General features: G+C 29.1%; 2 protein-coding genes across 2 annotated transcripts in view; both read right to left on the bottom strand.

The window, feature by feature from the left end:
- Window positions 1-18,104: 18,104 nt before the first annotated feature.
- On the bottom strand, window positions 18,105-19,660 carry LOC101490422 (exocyst complex component SEC6-like). Its single transcript, XM_004507185.2, has one exon. The coding sequence runs from the start codon at window positions 19,658-19,660 to the stop codon at window positions 18,116-18,118; it is 1,545 nt and encodes a 514-aa protein (XP_004507242.1). The 3' UTR covers window positions 18,105-18,115.
- A 4,054-nt stretch (window positions 19,661-23,714) lies between these two features.
- The window catches only part of LOC101509770 (uncharacterized), a 3,634-nt gene continuing 2,530 nt past the window's right edge, over window positions 23,715-24,818 (bottom strand). Inside the window, exon 2 of the mRNA XM_004507168.4 lies at window positions 23,715-24,478. Coding sequence (XP_004507225.1) covers window positions 23,943-24,458 — 516 coding nt within the window. The 5' untranslated portion in view covers window positions 24,459-24,478 and the 3' untranslated portion in view covers window positions 23,715-23,942. The remainder of the gene's footprint in view (window positions 24,479-24,818) is intronic.

The following is a 24,818-nucleotide window of genomic DNA, read 5'->3' on the forward strand; positions in this document are numbered from 1 at the left end:
TGAAAACCAATTTTGGAACAATGACATACAACATAACATGAACAACTGCGCATTACATGATATCAAACTTTAAAGTTGTCAAAAACATAAAAACATAATATTTTGACTTAACAAAATACATAAATGAGCGTGCCATTGAGCCTCTAATTGTTCTAAATTGTCTTCACCAATTCCCTACTAGTAAAACTCTTTTCAATGTTTGCTTCAGCTTTATCAAGCCATTAATTTGAATGTTTCCTAGAAACAAATCCTGTGGAGTGCTTAACATAGATAGGGGAGTAAAACTCTTTTTGAAAAGGCAAATAAACTTTCAATATATATTAACAAAATTTGTAGAAGATATAACTATAACAATTACCTAAACAGATTCATATATAGCAAAACAAAAATTGTTTATATTCTACGGGCTTAATTGCAGTTTTGGTCCCCCTATTTTAGCTGAAAAGCGAAAGTAGTCCCTCCATTTTGTTTCTCCCCAGTTTTGGTCCCCCAAACAGAATTTTAGTCCAAAACTTGATGAAATTTTATTTTTTTAAGCCGTACTATACCATTTATGGTCATATATTTCAGGTACAATTGTTGCAAATGAGATCTTGAGGCATTGTGTGACTTAAATAAATGCAACAAAAATGAAATTTCATCAAGTTTTGGACCAAAATTCTGCTTGGGGGACCAAAACTGGGGAGAAACAAAATGGGGGGACTACTTTCGCGATTCAGTTAAAATAGGGGGACCAAAACTGCAATTAAGCCTATTCTACGTGATGGAATTATTTTGTTGTATGTATTTGCGGAAGCTAGAATTACATGTGAGAAAAAATTCTTAATCTTAAATTTTATTTATTGTTCTATATGGAGAGTTAAATTATAATATAAAAACATATCATATCCCTAAATTAAAGAGCAAATCCTAAACATATTCTAAATAGAAATATAAATTATATAACTTAATGATATATTATTCTAAATCTTATATATATTTAAATCTAAATCTAAATATAAATAAAATCTTTTAAAGATATTTAAACATATCATTCTCAACACTACTCTTTGATTGAATATCTTTTGTGCATCCCATTTGAATCTCAACTTGGAGATTTAACTTTCTTCTTTTTGACGCTTGATTTCTTCCTTTTATGTTGATTATAACTCTTATCAATATCTTTATTGAATGAAACCAAATCAATAGTTGACTTTAATTTTTCCTTCTTTGAATTTATCTCTTTTTGATGAACTTCTTTGTACCTTGGAGACTCCATGGTGGAAATGTTGCATTTTTTATGGCTTTTTGGTAGTTTTACACCTACATCTTTATTCTCCTCCATAACATGAAATTTCTTGAAAACACATGCATCGTCATGGTCTTTTTTCTCTTCTCTATCAATACCATGTTCGTTCTTCATCATCAATACTATCATTTGATTGTCTCATCCTCCTTCATTCTTTGGAACTCAAACTCTCTCATTAAATTCAACTCTTGCATGCTTACGATTCTTTTATCTTGTTGGGAAAAACCAAAGATAATTAGCGATAACTATCTCAATAATGCGGAATACTTTTTTCCCCCACTTGTGCAGATAAATGCCAAACAGAAAATACAATTTCACAGAGGAAAAATAATTGGCAGAAAATTAAATATGAGACAAACACAATTTTTAATGTGGAAAACTTTCCTCAAATTGAGAGAATAAAAACCACGACACCTAGTCCAGTAAAAACTTCCACTATAATAATTAATTGATACACCAGAGTCTTCCTAATAACAATAGGGAACATCAATCAACAATAACAACCTTCCACTAAAGTGGGTATGCCAAAGTAACTCTAAGAGAAGATAAAACTACTCAAACTATATATTAAAGTAACAAACTCAGTGGTAGGAATAACATACTAAATTTGTAGATCAAATGGAGCAAGTTTGCTACACACCTGTTACCACCACCAGAACCAAACCCTTATTTTTCTTCTCTAACAACCGTTCTCTTTTTTCATTCTAATTCTTAGGATTTCTAAATCCCTTTTATTTCCTTCACGTGGGGCTAACCCAATAATACCTTTTTTTTTCTTTCTTTCTTTTATTTCAATAATAATAATACTAATACTAATAAAACTATTGGGTTCCACTTGAGCAGTGAGCCCACCCAACAAATCTCCCCCTCACAACTCAAGTGGGAAGGTACTACTCAACCATGTCAGCTTTCTTTCTACAACATATCATCTTCGACACACACAAGGTCTTCGTCATCATATCTGAACCATTCTCATCAGTATGAATCTTCTCAATGACTTCATTTCCAGTTCATCTCGTGTCCAACGATACCGCACTTCAATATGCTTCGACTTTGCATGAAAAATCGGGTTCTTGCTGAGATGGATCACACTCTGACTGTCACAGAATAACATAAACTTGTCTTGCTTGAGGCCTAACTCGTGTAGGAATTTCTTCATCCACAAAAGTTCTTTGGAAGCTTCAGTTGCTGCAATATACTCAGCTTCAGTAGTGGACAAAGCAACACACTTTTGTAGTCTTGATTGCCAAGACACAACTCCCCCTACAAAAGTCATCATATAACCAGAAATAGATTTTCTAGAATCAAGGTCACCTTCCATATCTGCATCTGTGTAGCCATCCAACACAGGTTCACCACCTCCATAGCATAAACACACTTTGGAAATGCCTCTGAGGTATCTGAGAGTCCACTTCACTACTTGCCAATGATCTTTACAAGGATTAGATAGAAAACCGACTAACAACTCCAACTGCATGAGCAATATCTGGCCTTGTGCATACCATAACACACATCAAACTACCAATTGCAGATGCACAAGGAACCTTCTTCATCTCTTCTTTGTCTTTCTCACTTGTAGGACATTTATTAGAATTCAATTTAAAATGAGTAGCAAGTGGAGTACTAACAGGTTTGCAATTGCTCATGTTAAACCTCTCTAACACCTTCTCAATATGATTATGTTGAGACAACCACAACTTATTATTCTTTCTGTCACGAGTGACTCTCATACCCAGAATTTGCTTTGCAGGACCCAAGTCTTTCATTGCAAAAGATTTGTTCAAATCTTTCTTTAAGGATTGAATCTTCTTAGTGTCATGACCAACAATCAACATGTCATCCACATATAATAAGAGAATAATATAATCACCATCAGAGAATTTCTTGATAAAACACAATGGTCATAAGTGGTTTAACCATACCCATGTTTCTCCATGAAAGAATCAAATTTCTTGTACCATTGTCGAGGTGCTTGCTTGAGCCTATACAAGCTTTTCTTCAATTTACACACAAGTTGCTCTTTACCTTTGACTTTGAAACCCTCTGGTTGCTCCATATAGATCTCTTCCTCCAAATCACCATGAAGGAATGCAATTTTTACATCAAGTTGTTCAACTTCTAAGTTCAAACTAGCTGCTAACCCAAGCACAACTCGGATAAAGGACATCTTCACTATAGGTGAAAAAATTTCATCAAAGTCAATACCTTTTCTCTAATTAAAACCTTTCACAACCAATCTTGCTTTGTATCTTGGTTGAGAACTATTCTCTTCTACCTTTATCTTGTATACCCATTTGTTCTTGAGTGATTTTCTACCATTAGACAACTTTACCAAATCAAATGTGTGATTCTCATGCAAGAAATTCATCTCTTCTTGCATGGCCTTTAACCACTTTTCTTTATCAACATCTGTAATAGCTTCTTGATAATACTCTAGCTCTCCACTATCAGTGATCATCACATACTCATGTGGAGGATATCTTCGAGAAGGTTGACGTTCTCTAGTAGATCTTCTCAACTCAACTCGATTGGTGGCTCAATTGGAACATGCTCATCATGGTGAGGTGCATGATCATCAGTTACATTCTCATGATCTACTTGTATATCTCCCCCATCAACAAAGGTTTCTGCAGGGGGCTTAGGCGCAACATCAATGTAACTTCTGGAATTTGGTTTCTATTTTTCAGCTTTATCAATATCTTCAATAGTCTGGTCTTTCAAGAAATATCACATCCCGGCTTCTAATAATTTTCTTGTCAACCGGATCCCACAATCTATAGCCAAATTCTTCATCACCATAACCGACGAATATATACTGTTTGGATTTACTATCAAGCTTGGACCTCTCATCTCTTGGAACGTGAACAAAGCATCTGCAACCAAAAACTCTCAAATGACTGTAAGAACATCTTTCCCTGTCCACACTCTATTTGGAACATCGCCATCAAGTGGAATAGAAGGAGAAAGATTGATCAAATCCACTGCAGTTTTCATTGCTTCATCCTAAAAGGATCTCGATAATTTTGCATGAGAGAGCATACATCTGATTCTATCATTAATCGTACGATTCATTCTCTCTGCAGCACTATTATGCTGAGGTATCTTTGGATCTGTTTTCTCAAACCTGATTCCATGTTCTTTACAATACTCTTCAAATGGACCTATGTATTTGCCACCATTATCTGATCGAACACATTTCAATTTTCTTTCCTTTTCTATTTCAACACTTGCATGAAAATGCTTGAAGATTCCAAATACTTGGTCTTTAGATTTCAAAGGAAATGCCCACAATTTTCTAGAGTGGTCGTCAATATAAGTAAGAAAATATGATGCACCACCAAGAGATTTAGTATCCATCATACAAACATCAGTATGAACTAAATCGAGAATATATTGTCTCCTATGAGGACCAGTATTATGAAAAGAAACTCTATGTTGTTTTCCAGCAAAACAATGAGTGCAAGTTTTTAGAGACGTACCTTTCACAGGAAGAAATTTTTTCTTCGCAAGTATGTTGAGTCCTTTCTCACTCAAGTGACCGAGGCGCATATGCCATAAATCAGAAGATGCATCTTCAATTGCATTCACTTTTTCCTTGCATAACTTTGTAGGCATCCTATAGAGAGAAATGGAACTTTGTTCCTTTGCAACCATTAGGGACCCTTTGGTGATTTTACATATACCACCACCACCAAAGTAAGTGTGATAACCATCAATATCCAAAGCTTTCACCGAAATCAAATTGAGACGAATATCAGGTACATGTAAAACATTCTTCAATTGAAGCTTGCAACCAATCCTTATTTCAACCCAAATATCTCTCATACCGATAATTTTACATACTCCTTCATCTCCCATTTTTACCATGCTAAAATCATCAGCACTGTAAGATGAGAAGAAATCACGCCTAGGAGTAACATGATAGGAGGCACCCGAATCAATAATCCAAGTTGAATCCTGACATGCAAGGTTTATGGAATTATCATGACAAACAATGTAGACATTATTAACAGATGCAACTGCTGTTGTATCTTTATCATTTTTCTTCTCTTTGTCTTCATCCATTTCCCTTGATTGATCTCTCTTAAGGAATCTGCAATTTCTTTTTATGTGGCCCGATTTGCCACAATGATAGAATATCACTTATTTTCTAGTCATCGACTTGCTTCTTGACTTGCTACGACTTTTAGAGTTGTCGCATCTATGGAAGTTTCTAGATTGACTTCTTCCCCATGACTCTGTAACTAGTGCGTCTGACTTTGAGGAAGAACCAATCAAACCACATTCCTTTCTTCAAACTTCTCTTTAGACATTATTAACAGATGCAACAGTTGTTGTATCTTTATCATTTTTCTTCTCTTCGTCTTCATCCATTTCCCTTGATTGATCTCTCTTAAGGAATCTGCAATTTCTTTTTATGTGACCCGCTTTGCCACAATGATAGCATATCACTTATTTTCTAGTCCTCGACTTGCTTCTTGACTTGCTACGACTTTTAGAGTTGTCGCGCCTATGGAAGTTTCTAGATTGACTTCTTCCCCGTGACTTTGTAACTAGTGTGTCTGACTTTGAAGAAGAACCAATCAAACCACGTTCCTTTCTTCAAACTTCTCTTTAGACATTATTAACAGATGCAACTGCTGTTGTATCTTTATCATTTTTCTTCTCTTTGTCTTCATCCATTTCCCTTGATTGATCTCTCTTAAGGAATCTGCAATTTCTTTTTATGTGACCCGCTTTGCCACAATGATAGCATATCACTTATTTTCTAGTCATCGACTTGCTTCTTGACTTGCTACGACTTTTAGAGTTGTCGCGTCTATGGAAGTTTCTAGATTGACTTCTTCCCCTTGACTCTGTAATTAGTGTGTCTGACTTTGAAGAAGAACCAATCAAACCACGTTCCTTTCTTCAAACTTCTCTTTAGACATTATTAACAGATGCAACTGCTGTTGTATCTTTATCATTTTTCTTCTCTTTGTCTTCATCCATTTCCCTTGATTGATCTCTCTTAAGGAATCTACAATTTCTTTTTATGTGACCCGCTTTGCCACAATGATAGCATATCACTTATTTTCTAGTCCTCGACTTGCTTCTTGACTTGCTACGACTTTTAAAGTTGTCGCGTCTATGGAAGTTTCTAGATTGACTTCTTCCTCGTGACTCTGTAACTAGTGCGTCTGACTTTCAGGAAGAACCAATCAAACCACGTTCCTTTCTTCAAACTTCTTCGTTCAACATGCTCTCTTTAACTGTTAATATTTTCAACTTTCCACTTGGAGCTGAAATTGTCAAGTCACAACAAGGACTTCCCAATTATCAGACAAAGAACTCAACAATAACAACGCTTGCAACTCATCATCTAATTTAATTTATGTGGTTGTCAACTGATTCAATGTATTCTAAAAAATACTCATATGCTCTGCCATTGAATCCCCATATTTGTATTTCATATTCACCAGCTTCCGAATCAAGAATGCTTTATTTTGCATATTTTTTCGTTCATACAACTCTTTTAATTTTTCCCACATCTTGTTAGGATTTATTTCAGTTTCAACATGTGGATATACACTAGGATCCAACCACTGTCTGATCAACGCCATTGTTTTTCTATTCATCTTCTTCCAGTCAGCGTCAGATTTATCTGCGGGTTTAGCAGTGTTACCCTCAATAGGATCATACAAATCTTTACTGTATAACATGTCTTCCATGAGAGTCTTTCAAAGTGTGTAATTAGAAGAGTTGAGTTTAATCATATTAGGACCTTTATTTTCCTCCTCCATTTAAATGCACAAATCAAATCAACCGAGCTCTGATACCACTTTGTTGAGAAAAACCAGAGATAATTAGCAATAACTATCTCAATAATGCGAAATAATTTTTTCCCCCACCTGTGCAGCTAAATGGCCAAACAGAAAATACAATTCCACAAAGCAAAAATAATTGGAAGAAAATTAAATATGAGACAAACACAATTTTTAACGTGGAAAACTACCCTCAAATTGAGAGAATAAAAACCAAGGGACCTAGTCCGGTAAAAACTTCCACTATAATAATTAATGGGTACACTAGAGTTTTCCTAATAACAATAGGGAACATCAATCAACAATAACAACCTTCCACTAAAGTGGATATGCCAAAGTAACTCTCAGAGAAGATAAAACTACTCAAACTATATATTAAAGTAACAAACTAAGTGGTAGGAATAACATACTAAATATGTAGATCAAACGGAGCAAGTTTGCAACACACTTGTTACCACTCCCGGAACCAAACCCTTATTTTTCTTCTCTCGCAACCGTTCTCTTTTTTCATTCTAATTCTTAAGATTTCCAAATCCCTTTTATTTCCTTCACGTTAGCCTAACCCAATAATACATTTTTTTTCTTTCTTTTTTTTCAATAATAATAATAATACTAATAATAATAAAACTAGTGTGTTTCACTTGGGGAGTGAGTCCACCCAACATATCTCTCATATACTCTTCCTTTATGTAATCCTAAATTTCTTTTTCTGTTTTGAGAGTCATAATTTTGGTGAAGATAATTTGAGAGATGCCGAAAAATATATTGGGGAAATAAACAAACAGAAAAATTAAAATAACAATCAAAACACAAGAAAATAACGAGGAAAGTCTAAAATCGGAGAAAAAAAAAACACGATTATTGTCTTACGACAATCAAAGAATAACACTACATAAAAATTGTTACAACATATATACTTCTCTCAAAACTCCTCATGGAATACACCAACAATCTCCAAAGTAAATAATTAAACTAAATCTAACGACACTCTAACATAAGAGTAGATATTAACTGATAATGACTATTTACAGTGACATAGTATGTAAATCAAATTTATTAATATAAAATTATATTTTCTTAAACAAGTTTACCATTTTTATTTAGTATATAATCACTATAATTCAATTTTTTGGTCCTGATTTAATATAGAATTAATTATTGTGTCGAACAATATATTCACAACTCCTCTCTTTCAACAGTTTTTCCTTATCCGAACAGTTAAATTTTCTTTTGTTGTCATGTTTTGCTTCTCGTGCTTTTATTATCTCTTGCTTCTTGTATTCATATGTTGTTTCTCTCATATTGACTTTATTGTTATTTTTCATTGTAAGTGACAATGGTTGATTTTTAAAAATATTCACGGATACATGAATACTATTTAAAAATAAAAGAACAAAATTTTGATTATTTTTTCTTTTATATAAAAAGAAAATCATATTTGATATTTTTTTAACGAAAAAAAAATATAGATATAAATTTTGAAATGAGAAATAAATAAAATAAATGAAGTAGAAATGAGAGGAGTGTGATAGATGGTCAATGTGATTTTATTGAGTTATGACATTACCAATCAAAATATTTTGTTATAAAAGTTATATAGTATTAATATGAAAAAGATTAATATTTAACTTATTTGATAATAAAAACGGTTAAATAAATTTTTTATCGCTATAAATATATGGTATTTTGTAGAATTTGTCACTTTTGCTATCAAGATTTAACAATGGAAGTCTGTTAAAGTTAATTTATCTATCTATTAGCATTTAAATAGAATTTCTTAACTAATTTTCTTTTTGTATCTTTAAATAATTGAGGCTCTTGAAACAAAAAATTGAGGCTCTCTATTGAAACAAAAATACTGAGCCCCTCTCTCTCACACATATTCTCGCTGTACTAAATTCATTTCTTCCCATAACCATTTATTTTCGTTCTCTCTATTTGCAAACAACCTCATCATAAGAAGCTTGATTTTCTTTTCGCAAATAAATTCTCGACAGTTGATTTGAACGTGAAAAATAGTACAATTTATTTTCATCTATTTTCAAATTATGCTATCATCAACATAATTGTTCTCTCTTTCTCTTGCAAAATAAGTTTTAATGGATTAATTAAGAAAAGTTGCGAATTATTTGCTGAGAAATCGGCATGACAAATTTTAAGTATGTAGCTATGAAAAATAAAAAATAACTTTGAACAATCTTTTACTATGAGTCAACTGCACATTAGAATTTTTTAACTATCAACTAGGAATTAGCTAGGATTTTTTTTTTTTTTTGGCAAATTAGTCTCTCAAAGCAAACGGCCAATTTGGTAGACCTAGCTAAGTTTATTAGCTAGAGATTAGTCGCAAATTAGCGGCCAAATTTGTCATAGAAATTACCATTTTTTTTTAGTGTTTTTGGTCCTTTAAATTTTTTTTTCAAATAATAGTTTACTAAATATTTTTTTCAATAATTTTAATCTTTGTTTTTAAATTAATTTATGTCTATCATCTAAATTTTTAAGTGATTTTTTAATGCATGTTTATAATATTATACGAATCTCTTTCAAAAAATAGTATTTTTTAATATGGAATAAATTAAATATAATATTTTTTAAGCTGTTGGTGCTTAAAAATTTACATTTAATTATTTTTTGTTAAAAAATTTTAAATTTTTGCTGGAGAGATTATTATATTGTTATAAATAAGCCTTCAAAAATTTGAAGGATACACGTTAATTTACTTAAAAGCAAAGGTTAAAAATATTGACAGAAATCATTTGAAGGACTATTATTTAAAGAAAATTTGTAGAAGGACTAAAAAAAGAATATGACCAAAAACTTATTTAACTTTAATAAAAAAAAGTATTATATTTAGGGGAGTTGATTTGGTCGTTTGGAAGAGTTAAAGTGAAAGGGAGATCATTGGTTCAACTTCTCCCTTTAACAAAATTAATGATTAATTTCCAATGGGTTACTTTATAGATTGTTTAGAATCATCTCCTCATTAATTTATTAAATATTTTTTATGTAAGATAAGTTAAATTTTATTGGATATATCAATATAAAGTAAGGTTTTTATTTATTTATTTATTATCAATTTTTTATTATATATAATAACCTAAATTTTCTCAACAAACTCTTTTTTTTTCTTTGTAAAAAAGTTTTATTATTATTTTTTGACTGGGTATAGTTTTTTTTATTAAAGCACAATTTTCTCAACAAACTATCTATATTTAAATTTTTTTATTAAGTATTAACTTATAATTTTTTTTAACATAATTTTTATATATAAAATTCATTGTTCAATTTTATTTTTTTGAAATTGAAAAATGTTTTTTTTTGAAATTCGATCTCTATCCATGTAACACCCCAAAATTTTCATATATGTTATATGTGTATCTTATTAGTAATTGCTATTATTAAATTAATAATTATTCTATGTGTAAATAAACTAAATTAAATTTTATCACACTCTATTCTACCTAAATAATTATAATCTTTATTTTATTTAATTATTTTGACGTGACAATTACATGGGGACTATTTATGATGTCATTATTTCATAAATGGACATTTTTATTTGATTAGTTTCGATAATCATGAAATTGATGTGTTAAATATATTTGTTTTATTTTGTTATGTGTGAGTGGTATTCTTATCTTGCTTGATTTATTTTAGTTGATAAAATATTAGTTGAATTATTTAATTAAATTAGAATTTATATAAGTTATATTGTTTGTTAGTTTTATTTGCAACCAAATAAGTATTCATTTTAGGATATATTATAGAGTTAGTGAAAACGAACCTTCAGTGTTTTGAAAATATTTTTGGTTCATCCTATAAAAACAAAAATTAGTGATTTGACTCATTCTTTTACTCTCATTTATGACAACATTTTATGACAATTCATGGTGTTTTCTTGGCATAATGTGCATTAATTCATTTTAAACACCTTTAATTTATTTTTAAAGGAAGATTATAAATTTAATTATAAGTTTTTGTGCAATTAAGAGAGGACACAAAAAGACTATTGTTTGTATCTCATGCATTCATCTCTTTTAAACTAAAATTATAATTTTATTATAATTGTCTACAAAAATAATTCTATGAAATTTTTGGCTTCGTAACTATTAGATAAAAAAAATTAAAAGAGTGATGTGACAATCTCTAATTTATTTATTTAATTAAAATTAGTGTGTGATACCCTTCAATATATGGTGAACTCTGTTAGTTAATCCAAATTAACTCATACATATAAATACATATGATTTCAATTGGCTTTGTAACAACCTAATAAAATTAAAGAAATAGTAATTATTGGTAGTATAATGTTGGAATTAAGTGCACTTCAATTTTAGACAAGAAATCAATGGTAATAGTGCAACGTAAATAGCTTATATGTTCATACATTTCCATTAGGCATCTGGTTGGCACACCTATTTGTCATTCATACACTCTCAAAATAATTTTCTGAGTCGTAAATTCCAATATCTATCGGTGTTGAATTCATTACTGCCCCATGAGCTATTTCTCGTGCAAATTTAGAGGTGTTAAGAAAGAAAGCGCCTAAGGTAAGGGCTTTTCCCCATGCAATGTTAGGCTAGATATTAAATTAATAGTTTGTAAGATATTGATATAAAACTTGTTGTCTTAAAAGAAAAATATTGATTTTTAATTGCCTTAAAGAATTTAACTATAATATTTTATTTTTATGAGTAATATGTTTGCTTTGATAAACTTAATTATAAATTTCGATTTTTATTATTATAACATGAGTAATATGTTTGATGTCATATATTTGATGTAAAGTTATTATTTGTGTGTTGTTTATGTGTACTTAATTATAAAGCTATGATTTTTATTATGATCTCATGAGTAATATTTTTTAGGATGTCTTTAATTTAAAGTTTCGATTTTTGTCCTATTTTATTTCAAAGTTTTGATTTTTAAGAAATCTATATGAGTCTTGGGGGAATTGGTGTAAAGTTTTAATTTTAATTATGATAACATGATTAAGTTGATTTTTGTGATGTGTTTAGCGGCAAACCTTGATTTGTGTTTTAAATAATATTATTTTTGTGGTTGCATAAGTGGCTTGTGATTTGTGTTTTGAATATTCTATCTATGTGGTTGTCTAAGTGGTTTGGTTGGTGGTTTGTATTTTAAATATTTTTATCTTTGTGGTTGCCAAAGTGGTTGGTGATTTGCATTTTAAATATTGTTATCTTTGTGGTTGCCTAAGTGGCTAGTGATTTGTGTTCTAAATATTATCTTTGTGGTTGCCTAAGTGGCTGGTGATTTGTATTTTAAATATTGTTATCTTTGTGGTTGCCTAAGTGGCTGGTGAATTGGATTTTAAATATTGTTATCTTTGTGGTTGCCTAAGTGGCTTGTGGTTTATGTGATTATCTAATTGGGTGGTGATATGTATCTTTGAGCATCATTATCATTTCATGACATATCATATGCATCTTTGTGGACGCCTGTGTGGCTGGGTTAATTTTTCCCATTGGTATGGGTGACTTCTGTGTGGACGCCTGTGTGGCTGGTTATATCCGGATCATATATGTTTAGGAGCATGCATGACTTGCATACATTTTTATGTTATTTTATTTTGATCTAATTTATATCTGGACGATTGCTACTTGATTTATTTAGATACATTCTATGACTTTTGATACATCTTTAAGAACTATTAAAGAGTCAATTTTTTTTAAAATCTTTTATTACGAAAAGATTTTATATTCATATTTTATGGTTGTTAATTTATTATTTTGTTTAATTTTGTTGTGGGATGAACTGACCCCTTACACCAACATTTAGGTACTAATGATTTCAAAGAGTTGCATGAATGACGTTTGATTGGTGCACACACGTGGGAAAATTATATTTTACTTGAAAATAATATTTTGTATTACTAAATTTTTGCGGCACATTGTAAAGTTATTTACTCTTCATCATTAACTTTTAATAGAAATGCAGACGTGATATTTCATTAGCTAGAAAAAAATTGAATGTCATTAATTTCTGGCAACATTGTTTCTTTTAAATTTCACTTAAAGAGAATTTATTTTATTTTGGACCATAAATGAATATTGATCTAATAATTGGAATATTAATTTTGCAAATGAATAAATAAATAAATAATATTTTAGTAAATTACATTACGTTCTTTTAATGAGAAAAAAAAAATTAATTAGTTGTTTCTAAAAGAAAATAAATATTTTTCAGTAATATTCGTATCAAAAAATTTGGGGCGTTACAATCCATCTATTTGATTTTGAATTATTTTCGAATCAATAAATAGTATATATATAGTGAGCATGTCAAATAAGAGGAATTCTACCGTGAGTGGGTTAAATTTTGACCGCACAACTATACATGGATGATCAAGATTACAAGAAAAAGTTGTGATTTTTTTAAGTGATTATGTGTCAATTAAATAAATCTTAATCATGATAATATTGTATAATCAAGATTTAACCATCTCACTCTCTCATTATAAAACTCGGCTCTTATTTGATAGTAGTATAAATAGAAAGCAATAGTATACACGTATAAAACTAATTGAATAAACACACATTTTGTAAATAAATAAAAAATAGAATGAACTAAGTTGGACATAAAAATTATTTTCTTATAAACACAAACACACGTACAATATATATATAAGAGTTTGCTAATTTACACTCATATTTTTTATGAACATATAAATTAACAATCTACATATTTACAATTTTAAATAAGTAAAGTTGAATAGTAGTTTTCTAAATTTCAATTTTAATTATTAATAATTCAAATAGATATATGTTTTTAATCTACACTTTTTAATTTTTAAGTGTAGATTAATAACTTATTGTTAGTACAAAAGTGTTTTTAGATATAATCATTTGATTGATGATAGCAAAAATAAACAAATAAAGAACAATTATCCGATAACTATATATGTCAAATGTGCACATTAAAGGCAAAAGTCATAACTATCCATTCTTAAATAGCTTATGTTATAAGTGTATTAGAGATCTACTAATGGAATAAATTATAATATAGCAAAAGAAATATTGCAAAACAAGCGCAACATAACACGCGTATCAATATAAATTATATCCTCTGATGACTGGACGAAGACAAAATAAACTAAGACTTCACTTCGATCTATAGCCTAAGTCTGGTGACACATGTATTTGTTGTCGCAACCTTTAATTGACTATGGGATGCGAGCGACGTTGTACCTCAGTTGTCTTTAGAAACGCAAGCAAGACCTTGATTCTATTACCTCTGATGGATTCAACAAACTTTTGTTACTCTGCTTCTATTAAACATGACAAACAATAATTTGTCTCTACCTCTGATAAGTGTGACAAATAAATAATGTGTCTTTGCCTCTAATAAATGTGACAAGTAAGTAATTGCATCTGCCTCTAATAATCACATCAAGCATATTATCGGACATAAAAGAGACTTAATTTTTTTTTAATCATTGAAGATATATGAGAAATACTTATAAACTTTATGATTGTATATTTTATAAGCATTTCAATAACACACTATCATACTTGATAGAAGTATTACTATTTATTTGTACTTGCATAACTTAAGATTATAATATTATCAATATAAGTCTCCATAATATTATTAAAAAATTATATTTGTTTATCAATTATTGATAATTGACATATAAGATTTTCCCACTTGATAGAAAATGATGGTTATATCATATCAAGTAATATCACATGATAGGGCATGTCCATTAGTTACATAATATATAGAAATAATTACAATAAGAAAAACATTTATAATGAACATTGGATTGCATAAAATAGATATAAATTGCTACATGTCTTTAAAGATAATTTCTAACTAATTGTCATTCCACTTCATAAATATATCATCAATGTACATATATCATGTCGCCAAAAATTATAATACCAATAGGATGCTGAAAACATAATTGACATTACTATAAATTTTATAAATATATTGAACAATAATACGTATAATTATTATTAATATAATAATAATTTATTTAACATACAAAATTTGCATCATTATACCTATGATAGGCGAGATTACGATTATACAAATTAAAAATGATTATGCTTCAATCAAGGTGTATAAAATAGTTTTATATGATTTTATATTTATCTAGAATAGAACTCTTAAAATAATAAAAACCTTGAATATTGTAGAGTTCTAAACTTTAGAATATTTTGAAAAAGTGTTTTTTTATACATATAATTGCATATTTTATAATAATGCGAGGAGAATAAAATATCATAAAACTTTCAATATATGCAATCACTTAATAAGTCATACGAGGTTGAAATTTACCTAAGAGATTATGAAATTTTCATCATCGTATTTAGAGCCACTAAGTTTTGACGACTTCAAGATCCATTAACTCTATTACAATATTTTCTCAAATGATTCATAAATAAAAAATAAGTCGTTATATCAAAATATAAGATTAATTAATATCAACATCAAACATAAAATTCATAAATGATAAAATTTGAGATTGCCTTAATAATTGCTCAAAAGAATTATTTTAATAATTATTTACAAATGATGATGTAAATAACAACAAAGCAACATAGAATTTATGCAATAATTATAAATTGAAGTATATAATATTCGGTGTTAAATTCAAAAAATTGAACTTAAAATAATTCTACAATTATAACACTTTAGAAATAAAGCAATTAGTGTGACTATTATAAGAGATAATTTTCAAAATGACATTTTTAGGTTCAAACATTGAGAATATATATTACTAACTGTAGTTGTTAGTGAATGATCAAATTAGTTTTTGATGTATAGGGTTTTAGTGTTTTTCTTTTAGTAATTGTACTTATTTTGTTTTGGGATGATAGTATCTATGATATACATTGTCAATTGACTTTTGTTTGATGGATCTATGTTCCATTTTTTGACGTGATCATGAAGGAATAACAATCTTAGAGCAGTATTTATGCGCACGTGTCTGTCGAGAATACTCAAAGATATGAGTGATGGTTGATTGATCTCATAGTCCAGTGTATTTTCTACTTGTATACTTTAGATTATCGGTACATTCACTACAAAAAATTTCTTGAATCAAACATAAATAGGATAAGATGACACGAAAGTACCATTTTCGACTACATTTCATATATCTCAATCGATGCATTCATTAAAAAAAAAAATCAATCTTTCTTTCCAATAAGTATATCCTTCAATAGTAAAAATAGGAGCACGAAATTACAAAGCCACCCTCACGATTACACCAGTTGTGTGTGGTCCTCTTTTCTCTTGAAGTTGTTAAGCCATTTACCAAGAGTCAAGCTTTAATGTCATTTATTACCCAAATGGCCAACCAACTTACTTAAGAGGGTGAATTGAGTTTGAATTTTATTTTTTATTTTCACAAAACTTTTGTCATCTCGTGAAGAACAATCTTATTTTAAAGAGAAGATTATTTAATTTGTAAAAGTGTTTAAAGAACAATCTTATTTTAAAGAGAAAATTACTTAATTTGTAGAATCGTTTGAACTAATGAATAAAAAGAATAACTCACAATTAACAATATAAGTAAAAATTAAAATATTGAAAATAAAGATATTAGAGTTAAGAGGATTGCAATATGATTTATACAAGTTCAGTCACTAACCACTTGTGGTTTATGTCTAGTCCTTAGGCCCCACTCATGATTTTTTTCCACTAGTTGGATACCAATAACAAAATTTTTTACTTAAAATCTTATGGATACCCATCCTTATGAAACCCATAAGAATAGTGATACCTCACCCTATCAAAATCAAAAGGCATACCTCACACTTTACAAGAACAATCACAAAGAATAAGAGAAATTGAAACATTCTAAATAGTATATTAATACAAATATGAAAGGCTAATGATCTCAAGAGAGTATATGAATGAATGACATATGCTATTTATAGGCCCTAACTAAAAGTTGAAACGAAAACTAGCCATTTGAGCATTTAGCACACAAATGAATTGATTCATTTAATTTAAATTTCAATAAATGTATTAATTAACAAATTATCTATTTTGGTGGCTACTCATTTCATTTGAAATGCTCAATGAATCTATTAACAAAGATATTACTTTTACGGAATTAATTCATTCAATTGAATTGATTCATTTTGCTTAAATCACTTTTAACATACCTTCTAGACTAGTGTTAATCAACTCATGTGTTATAAAATGGCTAGAAATAGTGTGTTTGAATGAATGGCTTGATCTAAAGAAGTTTTATGCAATGCTAATGTCTTAAATGATTCATGGTGGTAAAAATGCCTTTGAGTGATCTATGCTAGTAAATTTGACAAATCCACTAATTATTGGCCTCAACCCCACATGTTAGAGGGACACAAAAATTTCATAATTAAAAAGCCTCCAAGAAGTAAACCCCCAACACCAAAAATTCTTAAAATTTTGTCGGTTTAGTGGACCTATAGACCCACTTTTTTTATAAAAAAAATCGATGTGTTTTTTAAAAAAATTTGACAAATTTTTTTTTTGAGAAATAATTTTTTTTTCAATTTTTTTCTTAAAATTCACCGATAAAAAAGTTTTAAATTTTTTTTTGATAAAAAATAATTTCAAATTTTTCTTTAAAAAAAATATTTTTTTTTTTTTTTTTTTGAGAAAAAAGAATTCCAAAATTAACAAAATATTAGGAGTCTTTAAGTCCCCTTAAACCCCATGAAATATAATCACTAATTTTACAAATACTATAAACATGAGAAATTGTAGATAATTAAAAACTATAACAATAAATTTAAATTAAAACTGAAATATAATAAGATTACAATATTAATAAACTAAAAAAATCATTCAAGAAAAATTCAATTTAAATCTTAATTGAAATAATTGTTAATCAGACTTTATTTATTTACACTGAACTCCAACTTACCAAAATATCTTTCTCTCAAGAATCGAAAAATAAATAAAGAAAAAAAAATCCAATTGTTTTCATGAAACAAAACAATCAAAACTTTTTTTTTTTCTTTTTGACAAAACCTACATACAAACTTGTTTACTTGTGTGCCCTATTAAATATGAGCTTGTATACATGGGTTAGCATTTGGATCGGACGATTGAGTCCACTCCTAAATCCCCCTTGAGATTGAGACATTGTTGAAAACTTGACTTTTGAAAAAACAAAACCCCTTTTAGGAGGCCTTCCATCAATTAGAGAATTTTGATATATCACTTTGCATTTTTCTATGATTTTATTGGCATCCTTCCAATAAATTCCTTTTCTTAGACCAATTAATTTCTCCACAACTTGAGGTGGACAATCAGGTTGATGTTTGAGTATATTTTTATAAATAAATGTGAAACTATCCAAACTAGTCTCTCTCGAAGCAAGTTCCCTCAAATCACTAAGTATTCTCATTCTTTTTTCAACTTCAAAAACACTTATATGCTTCCAAAAAAAGGTCATTATAACTTCTTCATCTACCCACATTTGTTCAATAGTTTCTTCCTTAATGTACTTTTTTTGTGATAAAAGATTATCAACATAAACAATGACGGTTTTCTCCAAGCAAGCTTCAACAAATCTCCCAAAAAAACTTTCTTCAATGTACATTTTTACTTGAGTAAAATATTGATCAAATGTTTCAACCAAATTCTTAGTAACCTTACCTTTACTCCATTCTTTTGTGTATAAATTGACCAACAAATCATGAACCAAAGGATCTTCAAATATCAGACTTACAATTTTAAGCATAGCTTCCTTAGCAATATCAAGAAACCCTTCACATGTATCTTCAAAACTAAATTGCTTTGCATAATTATTTGGAAGCGATTCCAAGATGCTATTACTAAGCTCCAATCCAAAATCATAAAATCTCAAATTGTTGTTAACCATAGCACAAAAATGTTCCACACTAATTTCTTCTTCAAATATTTTCTTTTCAGCTGTTTGAAAATCGACCATCACTTGAATCATGGCTAAGGAAATTTTGTACAACAAAATTTCAACACTATTATTTTCTCGAATAATTTCAATATGAAATTGAAGAGTCCTAAATAATTCAACACCAACTAAGGTATATAACTTTCCGTCTTTAGTTTCCTTTATTTTCTTATCTACCTCTAAAATATTCAAGAACCATATTTTTGTTGTAGATAGAAATCGCTCAACATATGTATCCACAAGTAGGTCAATTGAACCACTCTCGATGCATATATGGGCCAAAGACTCATTAACACCAAGCCCAATAAGACTATATTGGTATTCAACAACCCAACTTGTTACATTTAATATCTCATAATTTGTTAACTCATTAGCCCTTTGGCTAATGAATCTTAGCATATGAATAAACCTTTCGGTGTACAAATTTACCATTATTTGGAACTTTTCATACCTTGTAGGAATGAACATTTTGATTTCCTCTACAATTGAACGAGCTTGCTCTAAAATTGCCTTCACGTCTTCAAAAATAAGCTCATTAAGTAGAGTGTTTAAGCTTTCTTCAAAACTCTTTCTAATTTCCTCATAGCTTTTTTCTTGAACTTTCATGTTTTGTTGTGTTAAATCTTTTGAAGCTCTCGTTGCACTAAGAAATTTCATGGTACTTTTTCAAGCCTCGATGTCTAGTATGACTTGTTTGCGGCTATTGTGAGTACTTGTGTTATATATATTTCTAGGATTAACTTTTTTAAAATATTATCTTACCTTATTTTGTTTTGATCCTGTTTTGTTCCAATCTATTTGATACTTTTTTAATTTTTTTTATAATCTAATCAAATTGGTTTCACTGTGATTTTATTATATTTTGTTGCTTTTTTACTTTGATCTCCTTTTGATATACTTTTTCTTTTGTTTTTGTTTTGTATCTGTTTTTTATTTGTTTGATTTAGTTCTCTTTTATTTGGATTCTATTTTTATCATTCTATTTTGCCTTGATTAATTAACCTTATGATATTTTGATTCTAATTTATTTTAGTTTGATTTTATCTGATTATATTTTTTTTTTCAATTTTATTTTGATCTCCTTATATTTCTTTTTAATTCTATTTATTTTTATTTTGATATTCTCTTATTTTGTTTTGATTATTTTTTATCGATGTGTTTTATTTTAATTATAGTTTAATTTAGGCTAAAGATCACCCGTAGTCTCTTAACTTAATTCCAGTTAACGTTTTAGTCATTTATCTTTTTTTTCATCGATTTGGTCCTTTATTTTAATTTTAAGTGACAATTTGATATTTTATGTTTTAAAATGTCAACAATGTTATCTTTTTTATTTTGCAAAAATTCATAAAAAATTTCAAACAAAATCCATAAAATTAATTGTCATCCTCAATATAATGCAAATTTCATCAAATTAATAACTTAAATCTTTAAATAAACTCATATTTTCATCTCTAACAACATCAAATAAAGAATGAAATTGTGAGTTTATTTGAATATTTGAGTTACAAATTTGATAAAATTTGTATTATATTGAAGAATATAATTAATTTTATGGGTTTTGTTTGAAAATTTTGATGCATTTTTTTAAATTTTTGTAACAAAAGGATAACATTGTTGACATTTTAAAACATAAAAAATCAAATTGTCACTTAAAATTAAAATAAAAGACCAAATCGAGAAGGAAAAAAAAACTAAAACTAAAATTAAGTTAAGAGAACACGTGTGCTATTTAACTTTTAATTTATTTTACTTTATTTTATTGTTTTATTTTTAATTATAATAAACTTTTATTATGGTTTTCTACTTATATTTGTCCATACGTTTCCCGAATTAGGGACGGGTCTAAAGCATTACAAATTTACAATTGGGCTGTTTTTTAGTTTGTGTTGGTTAGTATAGGATATTTTATTTTTTATCACCATTAAAAATTCTGATTGTGTCTTATGAGACTTAGACACAAAAAAGTAGGTAACACAACATATTGTAAGTGGATTTTACTATCATTAAACTTATTTAATAATTTTGTGTTGCTCTCTATAAATACATAATAAATAAAGGTGAATAAATAGAGAGAATCTTATCTCATTAAAAATAATGTCTTGTGATGTAAAAAAAAAAAGTAGTGTCTTGTGAAGTAACATAAAGAAGAAAAAAATTGTATCTTATGCTATGCTGACTAAGAAGAAATTTAGACCATAAAAAAACTTTTGTCTTATAAATTTTGTAAATTTTAAGGAGATCAATTGGAAAATGATTTGCAGAGTTAAACTATTTTCTATATTTTAGATATACAATGGTATAATTTTTATAATTAATATCTCAATTTTTGTTTAATATAATGATTTAATTTTTTTACAGCTTTATGGATTGATGTATTTTTATATAAATATTTATTATGTATTTTTTATATAATCTAAAGCTACATTAATAAAATAGGAAAAAACAAACAAAAGTTAAAGTACATAAATCTAACTCGGGATAGAGAGAAAAAAAAAAAGCAAAAGGAAAATATTGAACGTGACGACCATTCTAGAGCGACTATTTACACTATTGTGATTTTGAATTTTTTTTTTTTTTTTTTAGTATTAGAGACTACTTTAGTAAAATCATTTTTCTTGTTTCAAAGTTCATTCAAAATATGCATAATGCATGTCATCTACAACATTCTGACCGAAAACAATCTCATCTTCCAACGCTGTGTCACTCCAAGAGACTATAATATACATATCAGGAATACAACTGCTTGTAGTTCCCTCAATATTATCCACCATATTGTCACTTGTCTCAAACGAACTAGTGTCAAAGACCTTGTGAATGACTTACAACTTTTTGACAAGTTTAACAAATCGTTCAAGTAATAAATTGATAAGTAAATCGTCTCTACATGGATCGTTATTAATTTGGTAACACAACAAAGTTGAAAAGACTTAATTAACAAAAAGGTTTATAACTTTGTTGGTAATTTCAAACAAACGAAAAATTAAACAAACAAATTACCTTCTTTTCACTATGCAATTATTGATTTATTATTTTAACAATCTAACCTATTTGATTAGATCAAATTAACCAATTAAACTAAGACCGATCACTTGACCCAAAATCCCTTATGTGAACAGACTTACTACTCAAAGCATATCCAAACGTTAATTTATTAGACATATATTAATACTTCATATTCTTATAACAATATTGAAACATGAACATATATTTTGATTTCGATTGTCATAGTTTGTTTTTTAATAACTAAATAATACTTAAGTTCAATTTTATGATGATCAAGCACAAAAAAACATCAACAAAAATATATAAATAATCAAATACGTTATAATTGCATAAATAGCATACAAAAATTAAAACTAAATAAATTCAAAAAAGTTCATCTAATATCTAATCAATAAGTAAATTAATTATTCATAATATATATATATATATATATATATATATATATATATATATAAATTACACAAATTGTACTATATCTCTTTTAAGATGTAGCTGTTTTCTATTTTGCATCTAAAAATCACAACCTAAATTCCAATTTTCTTTTCTTATTCCACATACAGCAACGGCCCTGATGTGGCACTGGCCAAACTCCTCTTTTCCTCCACTCCTCTTTTATTCTTGTCTCTTCAAAAATTTGAATCTTTTTTAATAATTTTTGTTAAAGTTTTGAACATATGTGAGTGAAAAGAAAAAAAAATCCTTTTTATATATAATAAAAAAATAAAATAATCTCTTCAAAATCCTTTTTATATAGAATAAAAAAAATAAAATAATCTCTTCAAATGTAGTAAGAAGTAAGAGACATAGGTAGATGATAGTAAGTAAAAATTTCTTCTTTCTTTTCTTCCAAAAGTCAAACCCTTAAGCCTTAAAAGGCTTTTATTTAGGGATGACAAAAAAATCTGCACCCGCAGATACCAACCCAAATCCGTTTGATTTGGACGGGGAAAACCCGCTTTGATTGGGTGCGGGTGCGGGTGCGGGTGTGGATTTTCCCCGAAATTAAATTTCGGGTGCGGGGACGGGTGCGAGGGTGATGATATCCACCCCGCACCCGCACCCAAACCCGTCCCGCAAGTAATATTAGAGTAAATTTTGAATTTTCTATACATATACATATCAATATATATTTAATATTTTTTTAAATATTAAAAATTATAATCTTATCTCTATATAAAATAATTTTTTATTTTATTATTATCTGATAATAATTATTTTATTATATTAATTATAATAGATATAATTTTTTAAGTTTATAATTTTATATATATAAATGGGTGCGAGTGTGGACGAGAAAATCCGAAATCCATTGTGGGCAGAGATGAGGGTCTAATTTTTACACCCGTTATGAAACAGGTGCGAGTGCGGATTTTCCCCGATTAGTCGGGTGCGGGAGTGGAGGAGGCAAAATCCGCCCCCGACCCGCCCTTTTCATTGTGCAATCTTTTCATGGTTAAGCAATGCAATTATAACTTCGAAACTTCAGTAGTAAGGTTCCACTCAAACAATCAACTTGTTTTGTTAAGCCAATGAAATAAAACAAACACTGCACTAAATATCTAGTTATGAGTAAATTAAAAGAATAAATATCTAATTGATCCAATACTCACAAGAGAGTAATCTATTTAAATAACATTTAAAGTTAAACTAAAAACCACAATAAATAAAATAAATAAATATTTAAAATACATTTAAAACTTAGATATGACGAAGAATTATTACAACCTCAAATTTAGTTTTTGTTTATCTTCAAGCAACAATTTAATTCAAACAAGAATGAAAATCAATATTTAGCACAATGTTAACTCTTCATTCCATATCAAACTCGATCATAACAAAAAAGAAAGTTATACAATACATTATTCGCACTTAATTGTCACTTAACATCTAATAGTCATATTAATGAAACAAGTTCAAATCTCAAAACAGTTCACTATCCTATCGACAGTTGGTTGAGGTCATTCACTGGAAGTGGAAGCTCTGACTCAACTCGGGGTGGCACCAACTGAGGTACAGACGATTCATCAACAAAACTCTGGTCCCCGACCAGCCTAAACAGTCCTATAATATCTTCTTCCGCTAGCATCGGCTCCTTATCCTTCTCGCCATTCTCTGGTCCAAGCACTACATCCCCTGCTCTTACGATGGGAGTCGCCATACCTACGGTGGCCTCCGTCTCACCTCTAACTGAAGCATCCTCTACAGCTTTCCACGCTCCATTCACCCCGAGTACCAATCTTGAGGGTACAGGATAGTCGATCCTCTCGTGAGTGACCTCTACGTGAGATACTTCCCCAACTCTCCTACTTGTCCTCACCACTCTCCCTGTATATGTAGCCCTGCTTGAGATGGGGTCGTATATCCAAGCAGTTGACGAATGCTGGTCAGGGAAGTCTAACGATGTTTCTGTTGTCAAGGTAACAGTCGGTAGAACGAACTCGGGTATCATCTGAAGGCAAGACCCAATTTCTACAATAATTTAAAAGGTCACCAATCGAAATTAACAATTAACATTTAACAATTATATCGTGAAGACAAACAATAAACACTTAGCAGTTATGACATTATTACTAAACAATAACAGAGCATGTATATACATATAACATATCATAACAAACATGACTCATGTGCCAAACACCCTAATGCAATGTTTATATGCCAGTGCACATGATTTCAGAATTTCCAAACCCTCATCGAGGGACATAAATCATAAATGTACCGCCTCTCACATACTAGTATTAATTACCGAGGTGTCACCTATCATAGATCAACACAATTTATCAAAGTGTAGCCTATCACAGACCTACAC

This window comes from Cicer arietinum, chromosome 6, assembly GCF_000331145.2.
Source record: "Cicer arietinum cultivar CDC Frontier isolate Library 1 chromosome 6, Cicar.CDCFrontier_v2.0, whole genome shotgun sequence".
In the NCBI taxonomy this organism is placed as follows: domain Eukaryota; kingdom Viridiplantae; phylum Streptophyta; class Magnoliopsida; order Fabales; family Fabaceae; genus Cicer; species Cicer arietinum.

What these genes read in the sequence shown, in the direction of transcription:
- LOC101490422 (XM_004507185.2), bottom strand. Translation starts at nt 19,660, where the DNA reads ATGAAATTTCTTAGTGCAACGAGAGCTTCAAAAGATTTAACACAACAA.